Genomic DNA, 23,859 nt, shown 5'->3' on the forward strand with positions numbered 1-23,859 from the left:
GTATATTTATTCAACTTAATATATGTTGGTGATAAGCTAATCTTTCTTTACTGTGTAGAACCTTGTTTGAGTATAGTCAGACATAGGTAAACTTTATTCAGCTGGGCTTCCTAAACAAATAGACTTCTAATTACAGAAAACATAATAGGTACAAAATGTGTTCAAAGACGGATGGTGTCTGGAAAGAAAACACTCCTAAAGATATGAGTTCTGGATTTAGGAACTCTGACCATCTGACAAGGAATTTCACTGCCAGTGGTGCAATGGCTATGAGCGCTCACTTGCTAAAGCAATGAGCCCCAGAGCTTAGAGGCCACAGAGCTTCAGAAGCCTCAGAGCTTAAGGAACCCCAGAGCATGGGCAGCCTAACTGCAACTGCCAGCATTGGAGGACCCTTTAGCAGTGCTAAACCAGGGGCCGTTGTCCATTGCGTTATGCCACTGGTTACAGGTAACAACAGATCAACCTACCCTAACATTGTTCATACTCATGATGTTCCCACAATCATCCATATACTGTTTAAGATCCTTTTCCTATAGAAAAAAAAGATTAATTGTTTAAAATTTGCAATAATACTAATGATGCATCCAATTATCCAACAGTCATATACTGTATTTCCACATGTTAAATTGGTGCAGTATTCATTATAGGCAAATTTCACATAAGCATTACATACAATGGTTAGGTTAGGTTTATAACCTATAATACAGGTAACATGTGATACATATGTGACATTGTATCACAAAATTTGCCTATGATACTGTATAAATTATAGAATTGAGAATCAGCTAACTGGTTATATGGTATTGATGAGGTAAATGTGGTAGGTTACAGAAGTTGTCACAATGGAGATGGATTAGTGAGCGTGTGCAGATGTTTAATGCACAGCCTTTGGTTGTGTGTAATGAAATAAAGAAGTCTTTAGTGACATCTTATGAGGGTGTTCAATAAATCAATAATACTTACCAAATATTCAAATACTAAAGTTAAGGATTTCTCTGTATGTATAATGTCATGTAATGTGACAATATTCGCATGCTTCAGACCTTTTAATAGAGAAACTGTAAAAAAAACCATTAAAAGCTATTGAAATTACACTACACCTCTATTCAAGGGACACACACCTACAAAGTGGACACTTTCATCTGAAACCAATAAAGAGACAATATGCAGTATGTATTAACACTACGGTCTGTAAGGGACACCCCTGTTAAGGGGACACCTTGTTTTTTCCCAAAGTTGTCTCCAGGGGTTCTACTGTATGTGAATAATATACCAAAATATGTGAATAATATATCAAAGATTTGATTCATTGGATAACAAGTGAAAGTTAAAAATGCTTAATTTTCATGATTGTCATTATTTCCCTGAAATAAAGGTACAGTATTACGTGTTTGAGTGGTTTAATAGTAGGAGAAAAATTGACATTATGGAAAGGGTAGTTTATGGAAACAGTAATCAGGGATCGCCTTGAAAAATCCAAAAGATAATATAATGTCGATGTGTTTTCAGATATTCAGTAAATTAATCATTGAATACAAAAAAATTAGTTTACATCAATATATAAGCAAGTTTTTACAAAATGGCCAAAGAGAAACCATGGGCCTAGGGCCCAACACATCCCCACCAGTACAGTATGGCCAAAGAGAAACCATGGGCCAAGGGCCCAACACAGACCCACCAGTACGGTATGGCCAAAGAGAAACCATGGGCCAAGGGCCCAACACAGACCCACCAGTACGGTATGGCCAAAGAGAAACCATGGGCCAAGGGCCCAACATACCCCCACCAGTACGGTATGGCCAAAGAGAAACCATGGGCCAAGGGCCCAACACAGACCCACCAGTACGGTATGGCCAAAGAGAAACCATGGGCCAAGGGCCCAACACAGACCCACCAGTACGGTATGGCCAAAGAGAAACCATGGGCCAAGGGCCCAACACAGACCCACCAGTACGGTTGGTGAGGTTTCAACCTGACCACTTTTTGGCAGAAGACAACTCTATGGCCACACAGGGGATTGTTCCCTCTTGTTGCAACAACCACACCACCTTAATTCTTGTGGCTACGGCACTGGAGGCAGTTGCATCCAGAACTAAAGTGCGACTTCAAATGGTGCGTACACTATATTAAAAGTACAGATCTTGTAGGTCTTATCCAGCCAAAAATGTTATGTACAGCAATAGCACAAAATTACAAATAAACTCCATTTTATTTGCGTCTTTTAATGCTGAAATGTATTCAGGCCATCTCCTCATCCATCATCGCCCATACCATTACTGTCTCATGATAAGCCTGGCTCAATCAGGCGTGACATGTATCAAAACATACACTATAAATTTATGCTTGCACATATATGCAATAGTTGACACTTGAACCCAAGATCTTCAGATCACATTGTTTGGTTCTTAGTTGATAGACACCAGGCTAGATAGACACTAGGCTAGATAGACGCCAGGCTAGCAAGTTAAGCAAATTGCTGAATAGGATAACCAAAAGTAAATTCATTTACTATCCTTCTTAATGGCGGCAATCCTGCTCACAATATATACAAGATAATCTAAAAATAAATCCTGACATTTGGACCCTGGGATCAATACCAATCCTGTAAAACCATTTCACAATAAAATCGCGATCTTACCTTCTCGAATTGCAGTACATGGAGCGCCCTCTTCATGCTCTAACCGAATTTCTTTTAATGCAACTAAGTTGTCTGTTAAGCGACTTTTTCCCTTGAATACTGTGGCGTATGTTCCTTCGCCTAATTTATCCAACTTTGTATAAGTCTCTAATTTTCCAAATCCTATTTCGGACTGAAAAAAAAAATTATATTTATTTTGTTAATATTTTACAGTTTATAACGTGTACATGCATCTTAATATTTATCAGCAAATATTTTCATAGACTCTCTTTTCCCAGACGTGCTTTGGGGTGTGCGCAGTCCGATTTTTCAAACCCATCTATTCAGCTGATAGTAAACTATAAGCTACCACATGGTAACTGTTTCTTAATGCTTCTGTTCCCTTGAATATAACGCGAAAAAAAATGTTCTGCTCAGGTCAGGGCAATAAAAAATGTTAATATTGCATTGTGCCGTCAAAAGATGCAACGGCGGTCAATCAAATCAACTTTATTCGGCATTAGGTCTATTTATAAGTTTCACATCGATAACCGGTAAAATGGTGAACGATTGGGTGTTTTTAACCTTATGTTGAGAACGCCATTTACCTGTAACTAGGTATTAGAAATTTCTCTGGTTTCTACTGGGGTAAATTATTCACATTGTTATTAATTGGTACTCGCAGTAGAAACAGGTCCATAATTCTTTGATTAATTAGCTTAAGTTGATATTATGTTACACAGTTGAGTGCAGATGAATAAATTAAAACCTGGAGCATTACTGTATCATAGTATTAATAATTATTATTTCTTAAATCTGAAATACAGGTATGTTGTTTAAATCTTTCATTTGGTGTTTCCTTCAATTTTATTTCTGATAATTTTGCTATACTTTGGAAATCAATGCTTCACAGAAATTAATGTTATTCAGTAGAAAGAAAGAATTTAAACAAATAAATAAAAAATAATTTAATTTTAATCATGTGTACAACTCAGTTTTAGAGGTTTGCTATTTCTAAAAACCTAGATAAATACGGTACATAAATTCATTTTGTAAATGAACATGGGGTTGAAATGAGTATAAAAATATATAAATATTTCAGTTTTGACTCTATCATCAAATGCATAATGGAAAACGTGAACAGGATGAAAATCAATAATACTATGGTAATAAGACTCGCAGATGCAGCAGAAATTAGCCTCAGTATGAACTAAGAGCAAAGAGTTTTTTAATGTGCATTTCAATTTATTATAATATAATGTTTACTGACATTTGTGAAAGTTACAAAATAAGAATTTGACGGATATCTGCATTTTGGAAGAAAAGAAAATTGGAAATCTGTATACATTTATGAAAACTCTTTCAACATCAATGCCTAAATTTATTGAAATTGATTATGATACAAGATATTAATGACGACAAAGTACAGTAGATGATGGGGAGCTTTTGATTCTGTGGGATCATATGGAGATACTTATTACACTAAGTTTGGAGTAATTTTGTCAAGTCGCTGGAACTTGCTGAAACCAAATCTGTAGATTCAAGGTCCAGATGACCTTGAATTTTGTTACTATTACAGACATGCACATTTAAACCTTTTTGGGTTTACGGTCGTCGTGAAACAGAGCAGATGACAACTAGACAAATGGCATAATGCAAAATTTACCAATTTTTTAATAAAACTTACTAATGACGCCCTTCTAGACCGCCTAGTGAGTTTATCGGCAGGAGACGTAGGAGTGTATTTTGCTAAGAAGTTGTCTGGTAGAATCATATCTACAGGCAGCGACAACCGTTTGCTGATGTCCTAAAAAAAATTTGATATATAAATATTTATAATAATATTAATAATTAATAGAATAAAAATAAATTTTAAAAACAGTAGTAGATAGATTCAATAAATACTGTAATGGTTAGTGAGTAGCAACGTAGTAATGGTAAATACAGTAGGTTTAGTCTATACTGTACCTCAAGACTTTCTTTTTCTCTTTTGTGAAAAAAAGAACCACTATAAAATCCTGACTTTGCGCTTTAAGACAATGTTTGTCTAGTTAGTTACTTTCCAATTAGATGTTGTTTTGACTAGCTTTATAGAATTATTCCTTTAGCATTAGTATAATAGCTATTTGCAAATGAAATAGCTACAATAATAACCATACCATCACATTGTTTAACAATCACCAGACATATATTTTATTACAACAGCTTAAATGATTTATACCATTAATGTAACAACTACTGTACATGTTAAAAAATGTGTTGTACACATTTCAACTCTACCAGCTGTTTTTAATGACGTTTTTATCACGTTTTATACCAATAAAAATGTCAATATGCAAATTTTATTGAAAAGATATCTTGGTAATTATTGTTGTACAGTAGAAAATATTTAATAATATTATTGTAATAATTATTATTATCAGAGTTGAAAAGTGTTTAAAACAAGCTTTTGCATTAGGAGAACATTTTACATACCTTGAATTGCCTTAAATACTTTCATTCCAACAATAATTAAACACAAATAATACATTATATTTTTTTCTTCTCGTTCAGAAATCAAATTCCATTGATATTGTAAAGCGATTTTTGTCTTTTACCCATTTTTATTAATTAAATATTATCTTTATTATAAAAAATTGAATAACATAAACAAACAAAAATGTTATGATGTACAGTATTGTGTTCATAAGAAAATTCCTGATCAATAGGATATTGTATAAATCTAGTATAATATTACAAGATTTTGATGACATTTGAGATGAAAATGTAAACAATCTGATAGCATCCAGGTTTTAATTAATTAAATTTCAATTTATTATCAATTAATTGTGAAATTCTACGATATCTGAGTACAATTTCAAGTAAAAAATAAACGCATGGTTTACTATCATAAACAATTGTTTAAACATAATTCCATCAAAATTGCAAACTAGTTTCTATGTGCAAAACACGACAAATATTTCTACTTATTTTCAGTTTTACATTTATTTTTATGTATTTTATTGAATATTTTACTGCTGGCTAGACTGAAATCATTACAGATGGAATAGCATTTTATTATCAATTTTTGTGATAGAAATAAGTACAGGACAGGGAATAAAATATTATTATTCGTTGCCATCACGTTCTGAATGTAGTTAAAAAATGTGATCTTACCTCACTAAACCGTCTTTGTAGTCGAGGCTTCTGTTTCTGCCGTAGCTTTACCGGTGTAACCATTTCGTCGGACGCACCAGAGGCTCTATCACTCTCCCCATCGGATCCTATCCTAGAGATTTCTGGTACACTGCCTGTAACATAACCAAAATTCTCCATCACAATGATTGAATATACTGTACAGAAATTTTTTGAGATGATTCACTAGTACAACAAAAGGAATTTTAAATACATTGTGAGAGTGTTACTGCTTACTGGTATCTGAGTGTAGTACACTGAGTGTAATACACACGTCAATTCCTCCAGTGTCACAATCAATATACCAATGACAATAATTGATTACCAAATTTTATCTACTGTCCTTAGACAGACAATGCTCGCAAAACGAAAACAACTTTAATTAATCGCAGCATAATCAATCAGACAATACACACAATAGCATCCTTATTTCCGATAATTATGTCAATCTATATATAGGCCTAGTAGAAATTGGATGGAGTAATTAAGGCAACTTTATTGCATAGATCATCAGTGCTAATAAATACTGCACTACTAACATTTGCAATTATTTCCAGTTTGCTTAAAGCAAAATACTAAATTAAAGCAAAAACCTACTGTACAGATATTAATATGGTAAAGCATAGAGTTTAACATGTTTGTTTGTTTGTTTGTTTTATCTTTATACTGGGTGACCTCTTCAGTCAAAGACTGATCTCCCAGAGGGCCCAGTTGGTGATCAGTGGCTGTGATGTACTAATACACCGGGGTAACCCCTACTCGTCTCGAAAGATGTACTAGGTTCTTTAAAGTGCACACGAGCAAGTTGTGTACACTGGACCTACGGTTTATAGTCCTTATCCGAGAAGACCCGTTCTACCACCAGAACCATGGAGTGAGTGAACCTCGAACCCCTGCCGATGTTATGGCTACGTGATTACGTTACATAATGGTTGATGATTTTGAATTTCTATAAGCACTGTGAAAACAAGTAAAAGATAGAAGAGGAAGATAGTATTACAAGTATGGGGATCTTGCACAAAAATTAACAAATAAATACAGTTTGCAGATTTTCCAGAACTTGTTTTGGTTAGTCTAAGTATGTTTGGGATAGTTGCCTATGTCTACTTAAGGTTGGTTTTGGGATAATTTCCAGGGGCTTGAGTTGAGTATTAGGAGATTCGAATATATTTATAAATGCATCGTCACTAAACGAATTGACATTTACCTAGGTTGACATTTTCATTGATTAACTGGCTTTTAGAATGTAGTTCAATACATAGCTAATTATGACAATGATTTATCTGTCTCTTTTTAAGCTTACAGTATACACAGTTAAAAGGAAAATTTAAATAGCTTAGTTACATAATTAGTAACTTCCAACAAACAACATTTAGGCTTGGGTAAAGTAAAAGAATTCTCAATAACATAATGCAGGAGAAAAGGCCCCTGATTTAGCACTTCTAAGAGGCCCTCCAACACTGGATAGTTGCAAGGCCCCTGATTTAGCACTTCTAAGAGGCCCTCCAACACTGGATAGTTGCAAGGCCCCTGATTTAGCACTTCTAAGAGGCCCTCCAACACTGGATAGTTGCATTGGGGATGCTCATGCCCTTTTGGCTTTTCAAGTGAAATGATTTTGTCATATAATTTGACTATTGAGAGAGCAAGAACCCACTTGAAAAGCCGAATTTCGGAAAATCATAGCCCACGTTTGCAAATAGGGGGCGCTGTTGTACAACTAGCAAAGCTACTCCTACAAACCACCAACATCCAGTCATTGCTAGATGAAGATTTGTTGGCAAGTCGAAAAGTCGCACATGTACGTATCTAACTACTGCCGTTAACGTAAAGAATTGTATACATACTAAGCACTATAATATTAGTATATTGTAAAAAACATTGCATAATTATTTTAGACTTTACTACAATGAATGTGTAAGTAAATAGTTAAATTCTATAATCTACTACTACCTAATCTCATAACTTCATTATCTCATCTAATCTACTCTACAAATACAATCTCAAAAGGATTAGTCTGGATAAAAATATATACTATTAAGCTTAAACATAGCCTAAATCGCAAAATGAAATTTGATACGATACCTAGATGATGCGTACCAGTTCGATCAAGACCATTCATGTTTTCCGCCATGTTACCTAAAACATGCAAAAATACAAAGAACTCGCCAATTACTGTCATGCTGCTGTTAATGTTTCACTACCATGCAACCAGTGAATTAATATTAATAATAAAAGTAAAAACAAATGAAATAACTAACAATATTCTACTTCTACTGCTATTCTACGAAAACTAATCAAAACCAAATCAATAATAATCTACTGTAGTAGGAAGGAAAGTATTTGGGTGATTTTATTTATATTACGAAAACCATCTCAGACCATATTACTGTAAATATTGAAAAAAGGACTTTGAAATACTAACTGTGCGCTTGAGCTAGACTTAAAGCATAATACTCTAATTTCTAGACAGACAAATGTCAGTATTTGTAATAAAAATAATAACATTCTGCTGGTACACATGTTCAGAAAGTCATATGTTTTTGAATACCTTATTATTTTATAATGAATTGCAATAACTAAAACCTCTATCAATACATGTATAATTTTTAACCTTTAAAAGAAGGGGGAGGAGAAATAACCATGAGTAAGCATACCAATTGTCATGAAAATAAACATTTTTAGACCTATTGTGATGTACAGAACAGTACAGTATTACTAAACATGAGGAAGATAAGTCCAAATAAACAGTGTGTTTACATAGAGTACATACCTCTGAACACGCGACAATAATTTTGATGGAAAACTAAACAATTCTATTTACCAAATAACTGCATGAACAAATTTGAATAGTTTAAAAAACCATTAAAGCTTCAAAATTTGATGAGAAAGAGGAGATTTTATTTTTTTTCCTTGTTTCACAATTCAATCTACGGTACTGTCAAATGGCTAAATAAGATTTAGGATTGTGTACATACTGTAGGTACAGTACTATATTTCTTTAACCTCTTCAGTAGGTCTAAGTGTGATTGGTGAATATACTGTAGTATAGTCACTGAGTTTAAAAATGATTTATATGGCCTACAGTATATTTCAATTATAGATCCGGGCAGCAACCCATGCATTTCACACCGGAATTGTTCGTACGGCAACATTTGTCTATTTTGGCCCTAATGGCCGCCCATACATTTCACACCAAACTTTGTTTCCTGCTTTGTTCACTCTTTACAGTACGGTATATTATATTCCTTGTAGTTGGTATCTGATCAAACACATGTTACCACTATCGCTGCATCACCAATGTGATATGCATGAACGGTTACTTTGAAAATCTCCCGATTAAAAAAATGTTAATGAGCTACGGTATGGTTAGTTGATTGCCTGTAATTTACTACCCGTATACAGTTGCACCAGTTTCACTCTGTAATACCCTTTTTTAATAGTCGAATGAATTATTCAAATATAAAATATCCAGAGTAAAGTATCATGGGATTTCTGTATTATCTACATTGGAAATTTACATTTTTATTAACAGTTATAAATAAATTAAAATTTATTGAGAATGTGACATTTATTTATATCTACATCACTAATCGAATAAGGTTTGACAATCTAGTAATATAAGATAGAGGATACTGTTATTTGTTATTGCACGTATGCATGCACAAGGGGTATCAAAATGACCAGAATTGTATTGGAAAGGTTTTATTAAAGCTCTGTCTATACTACAAAACTAGTTTGACAAAAAAGGTGCAATGTGCCCAAATATGGTAGTGATAAGCACAAATATGGTAGTGATATGACATCATCATGTCCATATACAGTATAGATGGTGCAATGGGAAGGAATCAACTTTTATGCGAGGCATCAGAACATCAGCTGTATAAATATTATCAGATATGTTCCAATTACATAACGTTACAACAATTAAATTTCATGTCTAAGACGTGCAAAAATGCATTGATAATTTAAGAATGAATAATAATATCATTCGTGGCATAGAACAGAAAACTGCAATTTTAAATGTCAAAGTGGAAAAACGTATGGGAAAATTTAAGACAAGCACTAGCGAACAGAAGAATAATATACATACAGTACGTACGCTAGTTTAACAGCATGCTATTAAGTCAATGTAAAGCGACGACGCTAATACATTGGTTCACCAGCTAATGACACAACAGAGTGAATAATGACCAAGGAAATGAAATTTATTCATAATGTTGTTTTGCATAATGACTTGACTATGGAATATTATTATTATAATATTATTGTTATTTTACTAAATTTTGAAAAATGCAGATTAATTAATTCATTCATTTTACTTTTATTTCGGAAAGGGACGTCCATAGTTAATAAATCAATTGCATAAATAAGTTTAAATAAAAAAGGCAGACACAAAAAAAAACACCGTTATCAGATCATCTCAGGATCTCCATCATTTTGTAATGGAGCCTGGATGATTCAAATGATGATACCATAATACATTCTATCATTTCATTTTTGCTAGCTGAAAAATGGTAAGGCTTCGGTAAAATTTAAATAATTTAAAAAACTGATTATACTGTAGTTATCGGAAAGACAGTGTAAACCAATCACGAAGGTAGTGATTGAACCAACCACCTTAATTAAAAAGATACTGGTGGGTGCTCAATTCCAGGACCACTATAATTGGTTAAGCTAACCTTTTCACCGTGATTAAATTTAAGGTTGTACAATATTGTAACTGCCTACAGTATGTTTATATTACAGTTATATAAAAGCCCCAATTATGACTCCAGCCCTGTTAATATCGTTAACTATTACTAACTAACCATGTCATTTCAAAGACATAAACACGCAAACAAACACTAAATGCTCATAAAGCAGCAATGGGATGTGAACATCTCATGGTTCAGCGCACAATGCAGAAAGTACTGTACAGTTAGTCAGCGGTAACTGCGTTCTAAATACAAGTACCTCTTGTCATCCAGTTGAAGATAGTCATTATTGAGGTACAGTATGCCTCCTCTGATACATTACCATGCTCCGTCTGCATTAAGCTTGGTTCCCACTATACACGGAACGGACGCAGACCCAACACAAGCGAGTTAATAACCAATGATAAATGATAATCCATCGCTCGTGATTGGTCAAATTACTTACGTTGCGTTACGTCCTTGTGCTGCGTCTCTATTGGGAACAGCATCCATATTCTCAGTTTCAACCAATGTGTATTAGATACCAAGACTTTTAAATTCAAAAATTAAATTTTAAATTTGTACTATGCCTGTTTTACTGTACGCTACCGAGTCAAAAACAAACCTGTCATGTCCAGATAAATTTACTCTTTTGCATACCTGTACTGTATTTAAACTTGCCAAATGGCATCACAAGTTCAACAAATTCTCTACAAAACTCTACTGTACATTTTTGCTGGCTGTAGTATAAAAGGGGCAAATACACTTTTAGAAAAGTCTTAATACAGTTTGAAGCTACGGTTTTAGATACAAGTAACCAAAAAATTGAACACAATGCATAATAGTGTATGTAGTATTGTACGTTACCATTGCTTGCATCGTGGACTTGTTGAAGCAACGTGTTCACTTGTGAGCAAGTAGAGTCTACAAAAAGTTCAACCAATAGCATCGTTGAATAATTAAGTGCTGTCGTTGTCGGAAACTTAGGAACTTTTGATTGCTCAACGCAAAGAACATGAACCAACTTATTGTTATTAATCATACACACAGTGGAAACAATCAAAGTTTTGAAATTTCAGAATTTGTTGTAATCGTAAACAGTTTAGATTTTGCTTGTTTGTAGATTTTTAGATTTTTGCAGAGAAAACTGTAACATAAACAATCTGTTGCTTTTGTCTCTTTGCCGTTGAGCAATCAAACAGTCCTAGGTTAATGTACTGTAGGCAAAAAGCTGTACTGTACACAATTAATTAATAAAAATCCATATAATTCTCTACTTACCATCTCGTGTTCCATTTTCTTCAACGCTTAACGTCTCCGTCAATTCAGATAGCGAGTCCGCAACTCCTCTTCCGCGAAGCGTCAACGATAGTCTTCTCTTTATCCTTTTCATGATTCTTGAATAATAACACTGTCTAGTATACTAACAAGTCAAATTATCCAGTAGCAATTGTAATACCATTAAGATTTGGTCATTAATAAGTTACTTTAGATTGGATTTAAGAAGTTTATGATGTACTTTAGCAGTGAAAATCTCATAAGATCATTACACTATTAGACTTGAGTTCCTTGACTCCATGTTTTAACAATCACTTCCAAATAGTTGTGTAATTAATTCCCTTATGAATAAGTCCTTTCGTCTCTACTGGTATGACTTCCTTAGATTTTAATAGTATTGTTGTAAAGTCTGCAAATAGAAAAATAAACATTTTAGTGTTTTGCTCCAAATTACAATGATTACAATTAAAGTATTTAAATTAAAGACAAATAGCAAATTGCATTGCATTTTTCTTTGTAGAATTAGTAGTGGTCAATTGTTGATACTACTGTATATACTATAAATTCTGTGATACTGTGTCATAACACTTTATCACATGTGATGCCTGTATTACCGGCCATAAGCCTAACAGATTCCACATGATACTACATACTGTATGTAACACTGTATTACAGAATTTGCCTATTATACTGGACATATTGTAAGTGTAAGTGTAAATACAGTGCAGAGAATCTGGTGGAATTAGCAGAAACATGATCGTTACAATAAAATACCAATTGCAAAAAAACAAAAACTCATCTAAAATAAGTGACTGTATACAGTCCATTTTACCTTGGAGAAAATAAGTTTTATTTCTCAATGGTTTTACTATTAAGCTTTATGAATATCTATTTCTAAAAATCAACTGTTTAATGATGTAATTGTCGATTTTCACTGTGAATTCTTGGAGTAATAATCAATGCATTCATTATAAAACAGATTTAAATTATGACAACTAATTGTAATTTGGTACGGTTGAATGGGTTAAAAAAAGCGTGAAGTAATTGCGGGCTGTTAAAATGGTGATGATGAAAGCAAATGGCTGGGCTGAATAACGCTTCTCAATCGATCTAAATAGATGGTTATCAATTAATTCAGTCGTAAGATATTCTGAATGGTATAGTACTTAGAAAAGATCTTGGACTACGAGAGAAGTGAACATTTTGTGGAGTCATAGCTTGGTGGTTAAGATGTTCTATGTTCAAATCCTATCTTGTGCCAGGATTTAGTCTAACAGTAACAACCATTATAATTCATTCAGATTTTTGTAAATATTTTATAGTGAAATAACTATTTATATCATCTTCTAACAATAACATAATTAAATATTCTGCTTTAAAGTGATTTCTTTAATCTGTAGGATTTATGGACGTATTAAATCAAAACATGAATACTTTTAAAGCCCCCTTCCCTACGTTTTTTAGATCTAATTTAAGATCACAAACTATATTTAATGTAAAAATAATACTATATGGTCCTATTGCGATAACTTTTAAAAATGTGAAAAATAAGTCGATTCTAATAATTATAGCGGCCCGCTATAAATCCCCAAATGCATTGCGCGCGGATTGATATTTTTGTTTTTCACCTGTAATTCGCCCACTTTTCGATCGATCGTGAGGCCAAAACAAATGGAAGACTCCTAAAAAACTTTTCAGCGAAAATACCGGGTTTTCCCCAATTTGTATCAATGGAGTCTGGCAAAAATAGAAAGACAATTAATGCAGCAACTATACAACGTCAGGCTAGGTATATAGCTAGCGTACGATGTTCGTACGTTACCGATGTTTACCAGCTAGGCCTACAAAACTAAGCCTGTAGCTAGGCTAGGCTTAAGACCGTCCACGAGAGGTCGATCGCCGCGAGCTACTTAGGTAGTGCATTGTTTCTCACTTTTTATCATAATTTACCATAAAACGTACATTTAAGACAAGGAATGACATGGTTTAATGTTTTTAAAGTGATATATGTGTATTATTTTCCAAAAAACGTCCAAATTTGCAGGGAAGGGGTCTTTAATTATTTATATTTTGGCAAATAAATTTGAAAAAAAAAGAGTACAATTTATATTACAATTAGTACAATACACTGTATTTTACTAAATAACATTCACAATGCTTGTAACTTCAAACAACATATTTTGAGCTTAATTATTGCTTGTATAAAGGACTATGCTGTTGTTTTATTAAAGGTTTATCTAACCTCTGACCATAGAATCAACTAAACTTTTGATCTGATCAAATTCCACATTTGCCCTATAGAAACATAATACACAATAGGTTGTAGATACAACATACAGTACACAGTATGCATAAGATTTATGCAATAGTGCATCAGGCATGAATGCACTGGAATTTGGCATACAAATTGTAAAACGTCGTGCTGACTAAGGCCCTGTTTCTGCTGCCAACTAAATACCGTATATTATACGGTATTTTTTTAATACCGTATATATACGGTATATTTTTGGCAGCAGAAACTGCACTCATAAAAAATATACCGTATTTTGTATACCGTATTTTCCCCACAAAATTTGTGGATAAAATACGGTATTTACAAATTTATACCGTATTTTTTGTACCCGTTTCTGCTGCCAATAAAAAATACCGTATTTTTTTTTACATGACAAAAGGTCAACATTCCTGTTTTTATTTTCTGTCGCTGTCAGCTGCTTTACACACGTGTATAGATATATTCGGCGAAAATGTGGAGCGAAGACGTCACAGTTTTACTAAATAAATGTGTGTGGGGAAGCTAAAATGTCTGGCCAACTAAAAGGTAATAAAAGGGACAACCACATTTATAAAGACATTTCTAAAAAAATAAAGCAGGAGTATGGAATAGACTTGTCTCCAAAGCAAGTAAACTGAAAGCTGAAGAGCCTGCGAAAGCAGTACAACATTGCAAAATACAATAACTCGGGGAGGGAACGAATGATTGTCCCCATTACGATGTTTTCTGTGCTCTCACAACATCTCTATCACTAGGGCTAGGCTGTTGAAAGTGAGACGTAAAACTTCCTTTATTGCGACTTTTAATTATCGATCAAATAAATGAATGGCAATTTGGGTAAAAAAGATGAAATTTAACATGACCACCCAAGAAGTATTGTTAGCAGAAACGGGGTACTAAAAAATACGGTATAAAAAATAACGTATTTTATACCGTATTTTTATACCGTATTTTGAGCAGTTGCAGCAGAAACAGGCCCTAATTGAGCCACCCTGGTAAAATGAATAAAAAAAAATGTAATAATTTGCTATGTTTTATAAAAACATTTTTAGGATTGTTTGATGAGTAAGGGGTTAAAGTTTAAAGTACTGACTATGTGGTATGTAGGAAGGCAGAAGTTGTAAATCATACTCATTTTAAATTACATCATCAACATGCCATTGTAATTGTACAGTTGTGAATAATAATTTACGGCATACACAAATTTGTACATAACGAAGACAGGAAATCGCAAAGACCAAAAAAAATAATTTCCTCATCATTGTTATTGTATTCTAAAAATTCATTAATTTTCATTATAATATATTCACCAGGCGGTTTATAATTTTTTCTATTGTATGCCTGTTAATTTATGTTAAATTTAAATCTACATTTTTATGTTTAACTTAAGTACCAAAGGTTCTGAAACCACTCAATAGATTGAAGAGACACATTATCTTCTTCTTGCACAAACAATATTGATTGATAATGGCCATGAAAGGCTGCAGTAGGTCTATTTCCAGCAAACAACATACATTACTTAAACATTGAAGCACATTATAAAATAATAACATTAATATTATAGCATGACAATGTGTGAGTGGGTGGATAAAAGTATGACAATAAAAACAAGTGGATAATGTAGTAGATGAAACAACATCTTTTCTTATAGGAATAGCAACATTCATAATAAATACATATTGAACAAAGAGACAATCATTAAGAAGAAATGTATCCAATTAAAGTACATGCTTCAAAAACTACAGTTTTCATTTATAATGTTACAAGTAACATTGACAATATATCACATTCAAACATTTATGATGATGTAATCTGGACTATTCCATTTTGCCATGAGGTAAAATAAAAAAAGGTTCATGTTTTAATGGATGCATAATATACAGTAACTTACAAGTCTACAGAATATAAATTTGAATGAAATTTTGTGTGGGTTTATATAGACATTTAATTTATTTTCAAATTGGCTTTGATTGAATCGAGTTAATAAGATTAAATTATCAATTAATAAGATTAAATTATCAATATGATTCATTTTTTCAGCAAATCACTGATACTGCAGCATAGCATTTTCAATCAAGCGTTTAGTTTAAACTGGCCAAATACACTCTTTTGTTTTTATTTTATGCCACAAAATGCTAATTTTGTTCTAAAGAAAAAAATGGTCAATTTTCAACAATAGTAGTAACAGGGAATGGCAGTTTAAGGCTTTATTCATTGTGATTTGTAAACTTTTATACAAATGTCAAATAATAACAGTAATACTGCACGTTTTTCTATACTCAAACTGGTTCATTATAGAGTTGACAATAATTACAATTGGGTTACCATATGTCCTGTATTTAATATAGATTGAAGAGTCTAGGTGAATAAGTATCGTCAGTTGCTGGATTGAAGAGTCTAGGTGAATAAGTATCGTCAGTTGCGTAAAGGGCCACTGAGCAGACCCAAAAAAAAAGGCATTAAAATATGTTAAAAAAGGCATTAAAATATGTTGAAAAGGGCTAAAAATACCCAAGGTATACAGCACAGAGGGCCACTTAGGGTCCCTAAACCAGGGCCTAAGTCCTCTGCATTACACCAGTGAGCAGTGTGTCAATATTTATCCAGAAAATGGACAGAAGATTTTGAATATTTAAACAATACAAAGCATTACACAGTATTGAATTAAATCAAGTCTGGACACAAGTCTAGAACATATGTCAAGTGCGAACAGATATGATGATTAGTATAAAAGGTGATTTCACTATACTTGAGTAATCTAGCACTTTGACTTCCTGTGGTAGCATAGTACACATACCTACAGTTTGGAATTAGATAGACTCCAGAAAAGAGTATCAATATGCTACATGAAACTCTGTATGCATTAAACATGGATGATGATTGACATATGCCACCAAAATACTAAAAATACTAACACTCTCTTTTCTCTATTGGAGGGGAGTTAAATACAAGTATGCGGTTTAACTTGATCTACGTTCAAATGTTTATGCCTATAGTAACATTACTGTACATCAAATATAACCCTGAAATCTACTGGAGTTATACTGTAATCACCTCGGACTGATATATAGTATAAGATATTAAACGATAGCTAACTGTACGTCGGTTGTAACTTGGATATGATTTGGATCTGCAGCTTTAAATGCGGTCTACTGTAAAGTGTAAGCAAGCTTAATTCTAGTGCATGTGAACACAGAATACAGTAGGTGCTGTCATATTCACATTAAGATAATTTTATCTATTGTACAAATATGGCACGCCAGGACGGACATAACTATATGTCAAGTTGACATCGCTCGTGTTGAGTTTACACATGAGTCAACAAGAGCGATGTCTCCATAACACGAGCGATGTGTAAACTCAACTAGAGCGATGTCTCCATAACACAAGCGATGTGTAAACTCAACACGAGCGATGTCTCCATAACATGAGCGATGTTAACATAACACGAGCGATGTCTCCATAACACGAGCGATGTGTTAAACTCAACACGAGCGATGTCTCCATAACACGAGCGATGTTAACATAACACGAGCGATGTCTCCATAACACGAGCGATGTTAACATAACACGAGCGATGTCTCCATAACACAAGCGATGTGTAAACTCAACACGAGCGATGTCTCCATAACACGAGCGATGTGTAAACTCAACACGAGCGATGTCTCCATAACACAAGCGATGTGTAAACTCAACACGAGCGATGTCTCCATAACACGAGCGATGTTAACATAACACGAGCGATGTCTCCATAACACGAGCGATGTTAACATAACACGAGCGATGTCTCCATAACACGAGCGATGTGTAAACTCAACACGAGCGATGTCTACATAACACGAGCGAGGTCAACTTGACATAGTTATGTCCGTCCTGGCGTGCCATATACAAACATAGTATAAGCAAGATTTGTATGTTTTTCTACACTGGATTTAGATATCACAATAAATGAATCATAAAAAAATAGAGCGAGTCAATGCCAATAACATTGAATTGTCCAACGTTCAAAGGTGACAGACAATGTTAACACTTAAATATCATTGTATTAAACAAGCAACGTTAAATGGTGTAAATATCATGAAATTATGTACATACACTTTGACTGAGACTAAACACGCAAATAAACGAGAAAAAAAAATTAATATTCAAATGAAACGACAATGGATACTTATTTAAAACTGTTTGAATATATTAGTCTCATCATAACAATTAACTGCACACTTCTGCAATGAGACTATTGTGCAACAATCAAATACACACACATGCAGTTAATAATCTAAACACAAGTTGTACATTGATAGACAGATAAACAACACCACCAGGTCATAGTCTGTTACTTTTCTAACAACTGGCTTTATCGCTACTCTTTGACTGTTGTACTGTATTTGTGTATTTTTATTCTCATTGATAATAAAACTATTCAAAACAGGACAATAGAATTTGAACTGTACTGTAAAGCAATCAAATGTATAGTTCATACTTTACACCTTGTGACATTAATATTCTTCCCAATTGGTTTAAATCTTTCCTGTTTTGGTTAGTATTTTGAGTATCAATCTCTGTCCAGTCTTACTGTTTTTTCCTATTTGGCTTCAGTTATTTTGAGATGATTGTATATAGAACAGAAATGCTGTCAATAAAAATGGTGTTTTTCTGGTACGAAACAATAATATGAAATACTTACAGTGCTAGCAATAAAAAGTATCCATCATGAACAATATCAAGCTGGGAAAAATGTCATACAGTATAAATTTAGGACTGAACAAAAAAGCTATTCATTATAATAGTTTTAGTCAGAGTTAAAGTTACTATAGTAATATTAACAAAGGCCTTTTGGGTAATGTTACTGTAATATTATTTGCGAGCAGAATTTTTGTTTAAAATAAATTTGCTTTATTCAGCGCTATGCAAGAGAAACAGACCCTCAAAACATTTTTGTATATTCTGTGAAAGTCCTCAGTGGCAATCAAATAAACATGTGTCTTGATCCTACATGTAATCAGAAAAATTTTAAATGTGTAAATTACTTTTACTTTATCCATTCAAGGACCAAATGCTGTCTCAAAATATTACTTGTTACAATACACGTTTAACCTACCTAGGAGGTCTATACACCACAAGCAGAAAAAACAACAAAGTACAAAAATAACCCACAGTACAGTAGGCTGCAACGTTATTTGATCCCAAAACCTCAAATGCAATGTCGGAAAGTTTTGATGAACTTATTTCACACAATTTTCTAAAAATGTTTAGTTAAAAAAATAATAAAGCACTCAATTTATAATATTATTTTCATGAATAAGAAACAAAAGGTTTTAGTAATTGAATTCTTTTTAATTCAAATATTATTCAAACAAAATGCTAGTAGTAGTTGTACATTTTAGTAAATTAAGAATATGGATTAAAAAAGCAAAAACCAGTTTAGAAAAGATATTTCATGTACACAGTATTTTCTTTTAAAATCAGAGATACTGTATTGTAATAGAGGCAAGTCAATACACATTCTAATTCATGTATATTGTAATAATGTATAGCGCTTTTAACAATTAGCAGTTTCTCTTGTCTCAAAGTTCTTGAAAATGTTTTAAAATGAGAATGAGATTGTCAGTAAGAGATTTTACATTACAGGTGTACAGTCGGTATTATTATTATTAAACAAAAGATTAAATTACTACATTAAAATATTAAATACTATTATCTTATGTCCGCAACAAACTTATTTCTTCTTCTAGAAAATGTATTTTGAATGTTCTCTTTATTGAGCTAAAAATGCTTTGTTCGCCAAGCAATTTTTAATGAGAATTCTCACCTTACAAACCTTTAAACAATAAATGGTCTAAATATCCATGACGACGACATACAAATATGGCACGACGAGTAAATTTAATTGTGAGGCGGATACTCCTGAGACTCTGCATTTGCATTTTGATTGTATACAGATATAGATAATGATCTTCTATTTTCTGCATAATTAGTATTGCATGTAGAACAGCATCAGAGTTTAGTGGTGGATCATCGATACTAAGTTCTACTAGGTTGAGAAAGAGTAGGATTACGATGATGTACTGTAATAAGCCTCCCTACTAAAGTTTTAAGCTCGTTTTCCAATTCAATTCAATATATTTTCATCAAACACAGTGGCTCTAAAAGGAGAAGCCCCATATTCACTCATCATCGGCAAATTGGTACACTATTCGAAAAGAGTAGGGGATCGTTTCCCGGTGTGCTAATCTGGTAGGCGCTGCACTGCTGGCTGCCGTGGGTCCGTAGAGGGCCTAATCCGAATCGCCTCAGATTCCAATTAGCTTGAGGACTAAGATAATTACCTTTATTTTTACCTTTACATAACTCATCAACACCCATCCTTGAGCAATTTCAAATTGCGCATAACATACTGTACACGAGGTACCAATGTGTAGTGACTGTGAGATGGAATTTACACCTCTTTAATTAAAAGTAAGTCGGTTAATCTGATTTGTTTTATTAATGCCTTCTTCATGCAAATTTACACTTACTGTAAAATATAAATACTGTACTGATTCAGTGTACACTATAATATGCCTCCTTTCAGTATGGTAATCAAGGCTGTAATACGTCATTAACGTAATATGGGATTTCCCACTTAATGTGTTTTAAGTGTTTATGGAAGTCTTTGAGCAAGTGACAATTATAACTTAAGCTCAATTTTCAAATAACAATTTACCAAGTATAGTATTTATTAAACTAACGATAAACTAACTGCAACTTCTCTAAATTGCATTCTCGTCAAAACAGGGCTACAGTAATACTGTACTACAGTTGTTCCGATTTTACTAAACTCTGTTCCTTTTTTATGTAGTTTCGAAAACTGTATATGGTTACTATATGACATGTCATGTATGCCAAAATATTTTTCTTCTTATGAATATCATTTATAAGGCAATATGCTTACTGTAACTGTCTGTACACAACTGTATGTTACAATATACTCTATGCGGGAACATATTAATGGATTGTTTTTTCTGAGATGTTTCTTTTATTAATAGACATGCATGCACGATATGCCTGAGTGTATCAAGAGATCCACTCTTCTATCACATTAATGTTCATATCTTGCCGTGTGAATTGGGTAAAAGCATACAATACATTAGCTAATAGCTAGGAAATGAAACTTGGCGCACGGCTATAGTTCATTATGAAGAAGGATGTCTATTTTAGCACATTAGTGAAATGGCAACCCAAAAGGGCAGGCATACTAACTCGTGCTTTATACTACTAAGTTTATTAATTTATGGTTTTATTTTTAGCAGAAATATCGGATAAAGTACAAAAACTAAATATGGGTGCCAAAAGGTAGAAAAATCCATTTAGATGTCAATAGATACTGTAGATCTATTTTAGATTATTCTAATAGTGGATGGTGAAGTGAGGTAATGTAGTATGTATAGTATGGAGGAATTTATTTTTAATACTAATACTTCCAGTCATACTGTACTGTAGCTAGCAAATTGTTGGTACTGTATCTATATTTCATAGTATCAAGGCAAATTCTGTGATACTGTACATGTGTCACTTGTATCTCTAAATGCCTGTATCATAATCTATAAGCCTAAGTACTGTTAACCATAGCACCACATGTGATTATGTGACAACTGTATTAAATAATTTGCCCGATACATTACTGGGCATAATTACCGAATGTCATACAGTTTACTACAGAGAATCGGCTGATACGCTAAACATGAAACAGGCTGTTAATTTTACTCGGATTCAAATAACAAAACTAGTTAACTTCTATAATAAGACTATACTATAAATAGATCTTAGATAACATTAATAACATTCACTTGGGTATTGTTTCAAAGAACAAGATATTTTTAACGCTTTGAAGAGAAACTCAAGGTAAAACACAAACTTACTTTTTTTAATATTTCCTGAAGAATTCGCGAGGCATTCTCTGGAAATAAAGTCTGACAATTATAGACACATCCTTGGAGTGACTGCAGGTGTAGCAGGAAATCGTGCATTTCTACAGAACTGTCAACATGATAAATCGGTTTATTATGTTGCTTTATTTGTTCTGCAGACTGTCTTTGATTTAAAATGTTATGTTGAAAGAAGGATTGACGCCCCTAGATAAAGCGCACCTATTGTATTATGCTTTATTTGTTTAATGATAAAAAGTTATTGGTAGATAATATTGTTATAAACTGTAATACGGTAAGCATTTTAATGCTTCTAAGAGTGGTTGCAAGCTGAAATTTAGGTTCAACTTAAAAAATTTACACACATTTTTTACCAAATCCAGAATAGACTTTAAACACTATCTTTATATTTTTCATGATTTTTTATTTGGCTAAATGACCAGAATTGTGCCTCAGTGTGAATGTATCTTTAAAACCATCTTCTATACCCAATATTAAATTGAGTGTTGGCAAATGCAGTATGAACACAATCTAGTTTCAATTGGCTAAATTCAAAATTTGTAGTAATGTTTTTATTACTGTCAGGTGTGTTGTCAAAATCATTAATCTTATCTACCTTTTGTATTGATTCATAATACATTATTTTATTATTGTTTCAAGTGTCGTCCCTTAAAGCCATACTGTTCAAGAACAACGAGTGCAAATTTCATTTAATTAAAACACATTAGTATGTTCAAATCTAGATGGAGTGCAAGTTTCACGCCAATCTGGACGGAATTTTTAATTTGACTTCTGCGGTAATATGACACTAATTAAACTACGGACTTCACTATGGCTATCTTAGACAATATTCATGATTTAATAGCATTAGATGGCATTCTTCCTCGCATTGATTTTGACTGCATTTTCTCGCTAGATTTCAGATCAATATTCATCATAATGGACACTCCGAGGTATTTCCCAGGGTAGTTCACTAGCTTTGCTATAACTGGCATTCTTCTTGAATTTTTTAAAGGTGCAGTGTCTGTTATTTTGATAGTTTGATAGCCCCAACTTTGGTTAATTGTTATTCGCTAACAATTTTTCTTTTCCATATGTCATCAAGAGCGATTCAAAAATTGTATCTCCTATGTTGACATAAATTAGAAATCTGAAATTATCAGATGTAATGTAATAATATGAAACATGTGGAACACAAAATGTAAGGAAAATTAGGAAGCCCAGCTGTGACCTACTGATGTGCAACTATACTCAAATTAGGTTCTGCACAAATGATAAATTGATATAATAAATATAGTGACAACATTTTTAACAAAATTGTATATCGCATTTTTGATGGGAGATTCGCAAAATGTTGACTTGTCTTCCGGCTAAACATCATGATTTTATAATTTTTTTAAATAATATTTTTAAAGATACGTTCTGCTATTAAAAAGAAACACTCATTATTGTGCATAATAAACAATAAAAATTACATTGAGCAACATTATTAATTAACTGCAAATTTGGCACACTCATCATTGTTTGACAGTCTGATCTATTTAATTTTTAGCTCCTTCCTAGCTAGGCCTACAGGCTAATGGATGACGCAGGCCTGCTAGGCTGTACTGTATATCCTGCGACTAGGCCCCCAGGCCAACTCTACAGGCCTAGGAGGCTAGGCCTTCTCAGTAAGTTTAGCTAGCCTGGGCCTGGTGCTATTTATCGTCTCTGACAGCAGTCAGCAGTGTAGGCTAGGTCAGGTCTGGCTTGTTGGGCATGGCATTTATGCAAGCAATTTGTCAATACAGAAACGATAAGTAAATTAATTAATAAGTTCGATTCATACCTGTGTACAACACTGAATGTCACTGTTGAATCCAAATTTGCACAATAATTAATTATAAATGATAACTGTCGTTCTTTTTCTAGCTTCCTTCCAGCTGATGTTTTTCT

General features: G+C 33.2%; 1 protein-coding gene across 3 annotated transcripts in view; it reads right to left on the reverse strand.

Annotated features, from left to right (window-relative positions):
* LOC140059509 (cyclin-dependent kinase 17-like) overlaps positions 1-23,854 on the reverse strand; it is a 31,961-nt gene extending 8,107 nt beyond the window's left edge. Inside the window, exons 1-9 of one of the 3 annotated variants that reach the window (XM_072105437.1) lie at positions 23,753-23,854; positions 11,752-12,157; positions 11,338-11,394; positions 7,880-7,933; positions 5,777-5,910; positions 4,308-4,427; positions 2,642-2,813; positions 967-1,061; positions 471-533 (exon numbers count right to left, since the gene is read on the reverse strand). In XM_072105437.1, the coding sequence (XP_071961538.1) occupies positions 471-533; positions 967-1,061; positions 2,642-2,813; positions 4,308-4,427; positions 5,777-5,910; positions 7,880-7,933; positions 11,338-11,394; positions 11,752-11,863 (807 nt within the window). In that variant the 5' untranslated portion in view covers positions 11,864-12,157; positions 23,753-23,854. The remainder of the gene's footprint in view (positions 1-470; positions 534-966; positions 1,062-2,641; positions 2,814-4,307; positions 4,428-5,776; positions 5,911-7,879; positions 7,934-11,337; positions 11,395-11,751; positions 12,158-23,752) is intronic. The other 2 variants (XM_072105438.1, XM_072105439.1) reach the window with 2 other exon arrangements.
* Positions 23,855-23,859: the final 5 nt, after the last annotated feature.

The sequence above is a fragment of the Antedon mediterranea genome, chromosome 9, assembly GCF_964355755.1.
Source record: "Antedon mediterranea chromosome 9, ecAntMedi1.1, whole genome shotgun sequence".
Classification (NCBI taxonomy): domain Eukaryota; kingdom Metazoa; phylum Echinodermata; class Crinoidea; order Comatulida; family Antedonidae; genus Antedon; species Antedon mediterranea.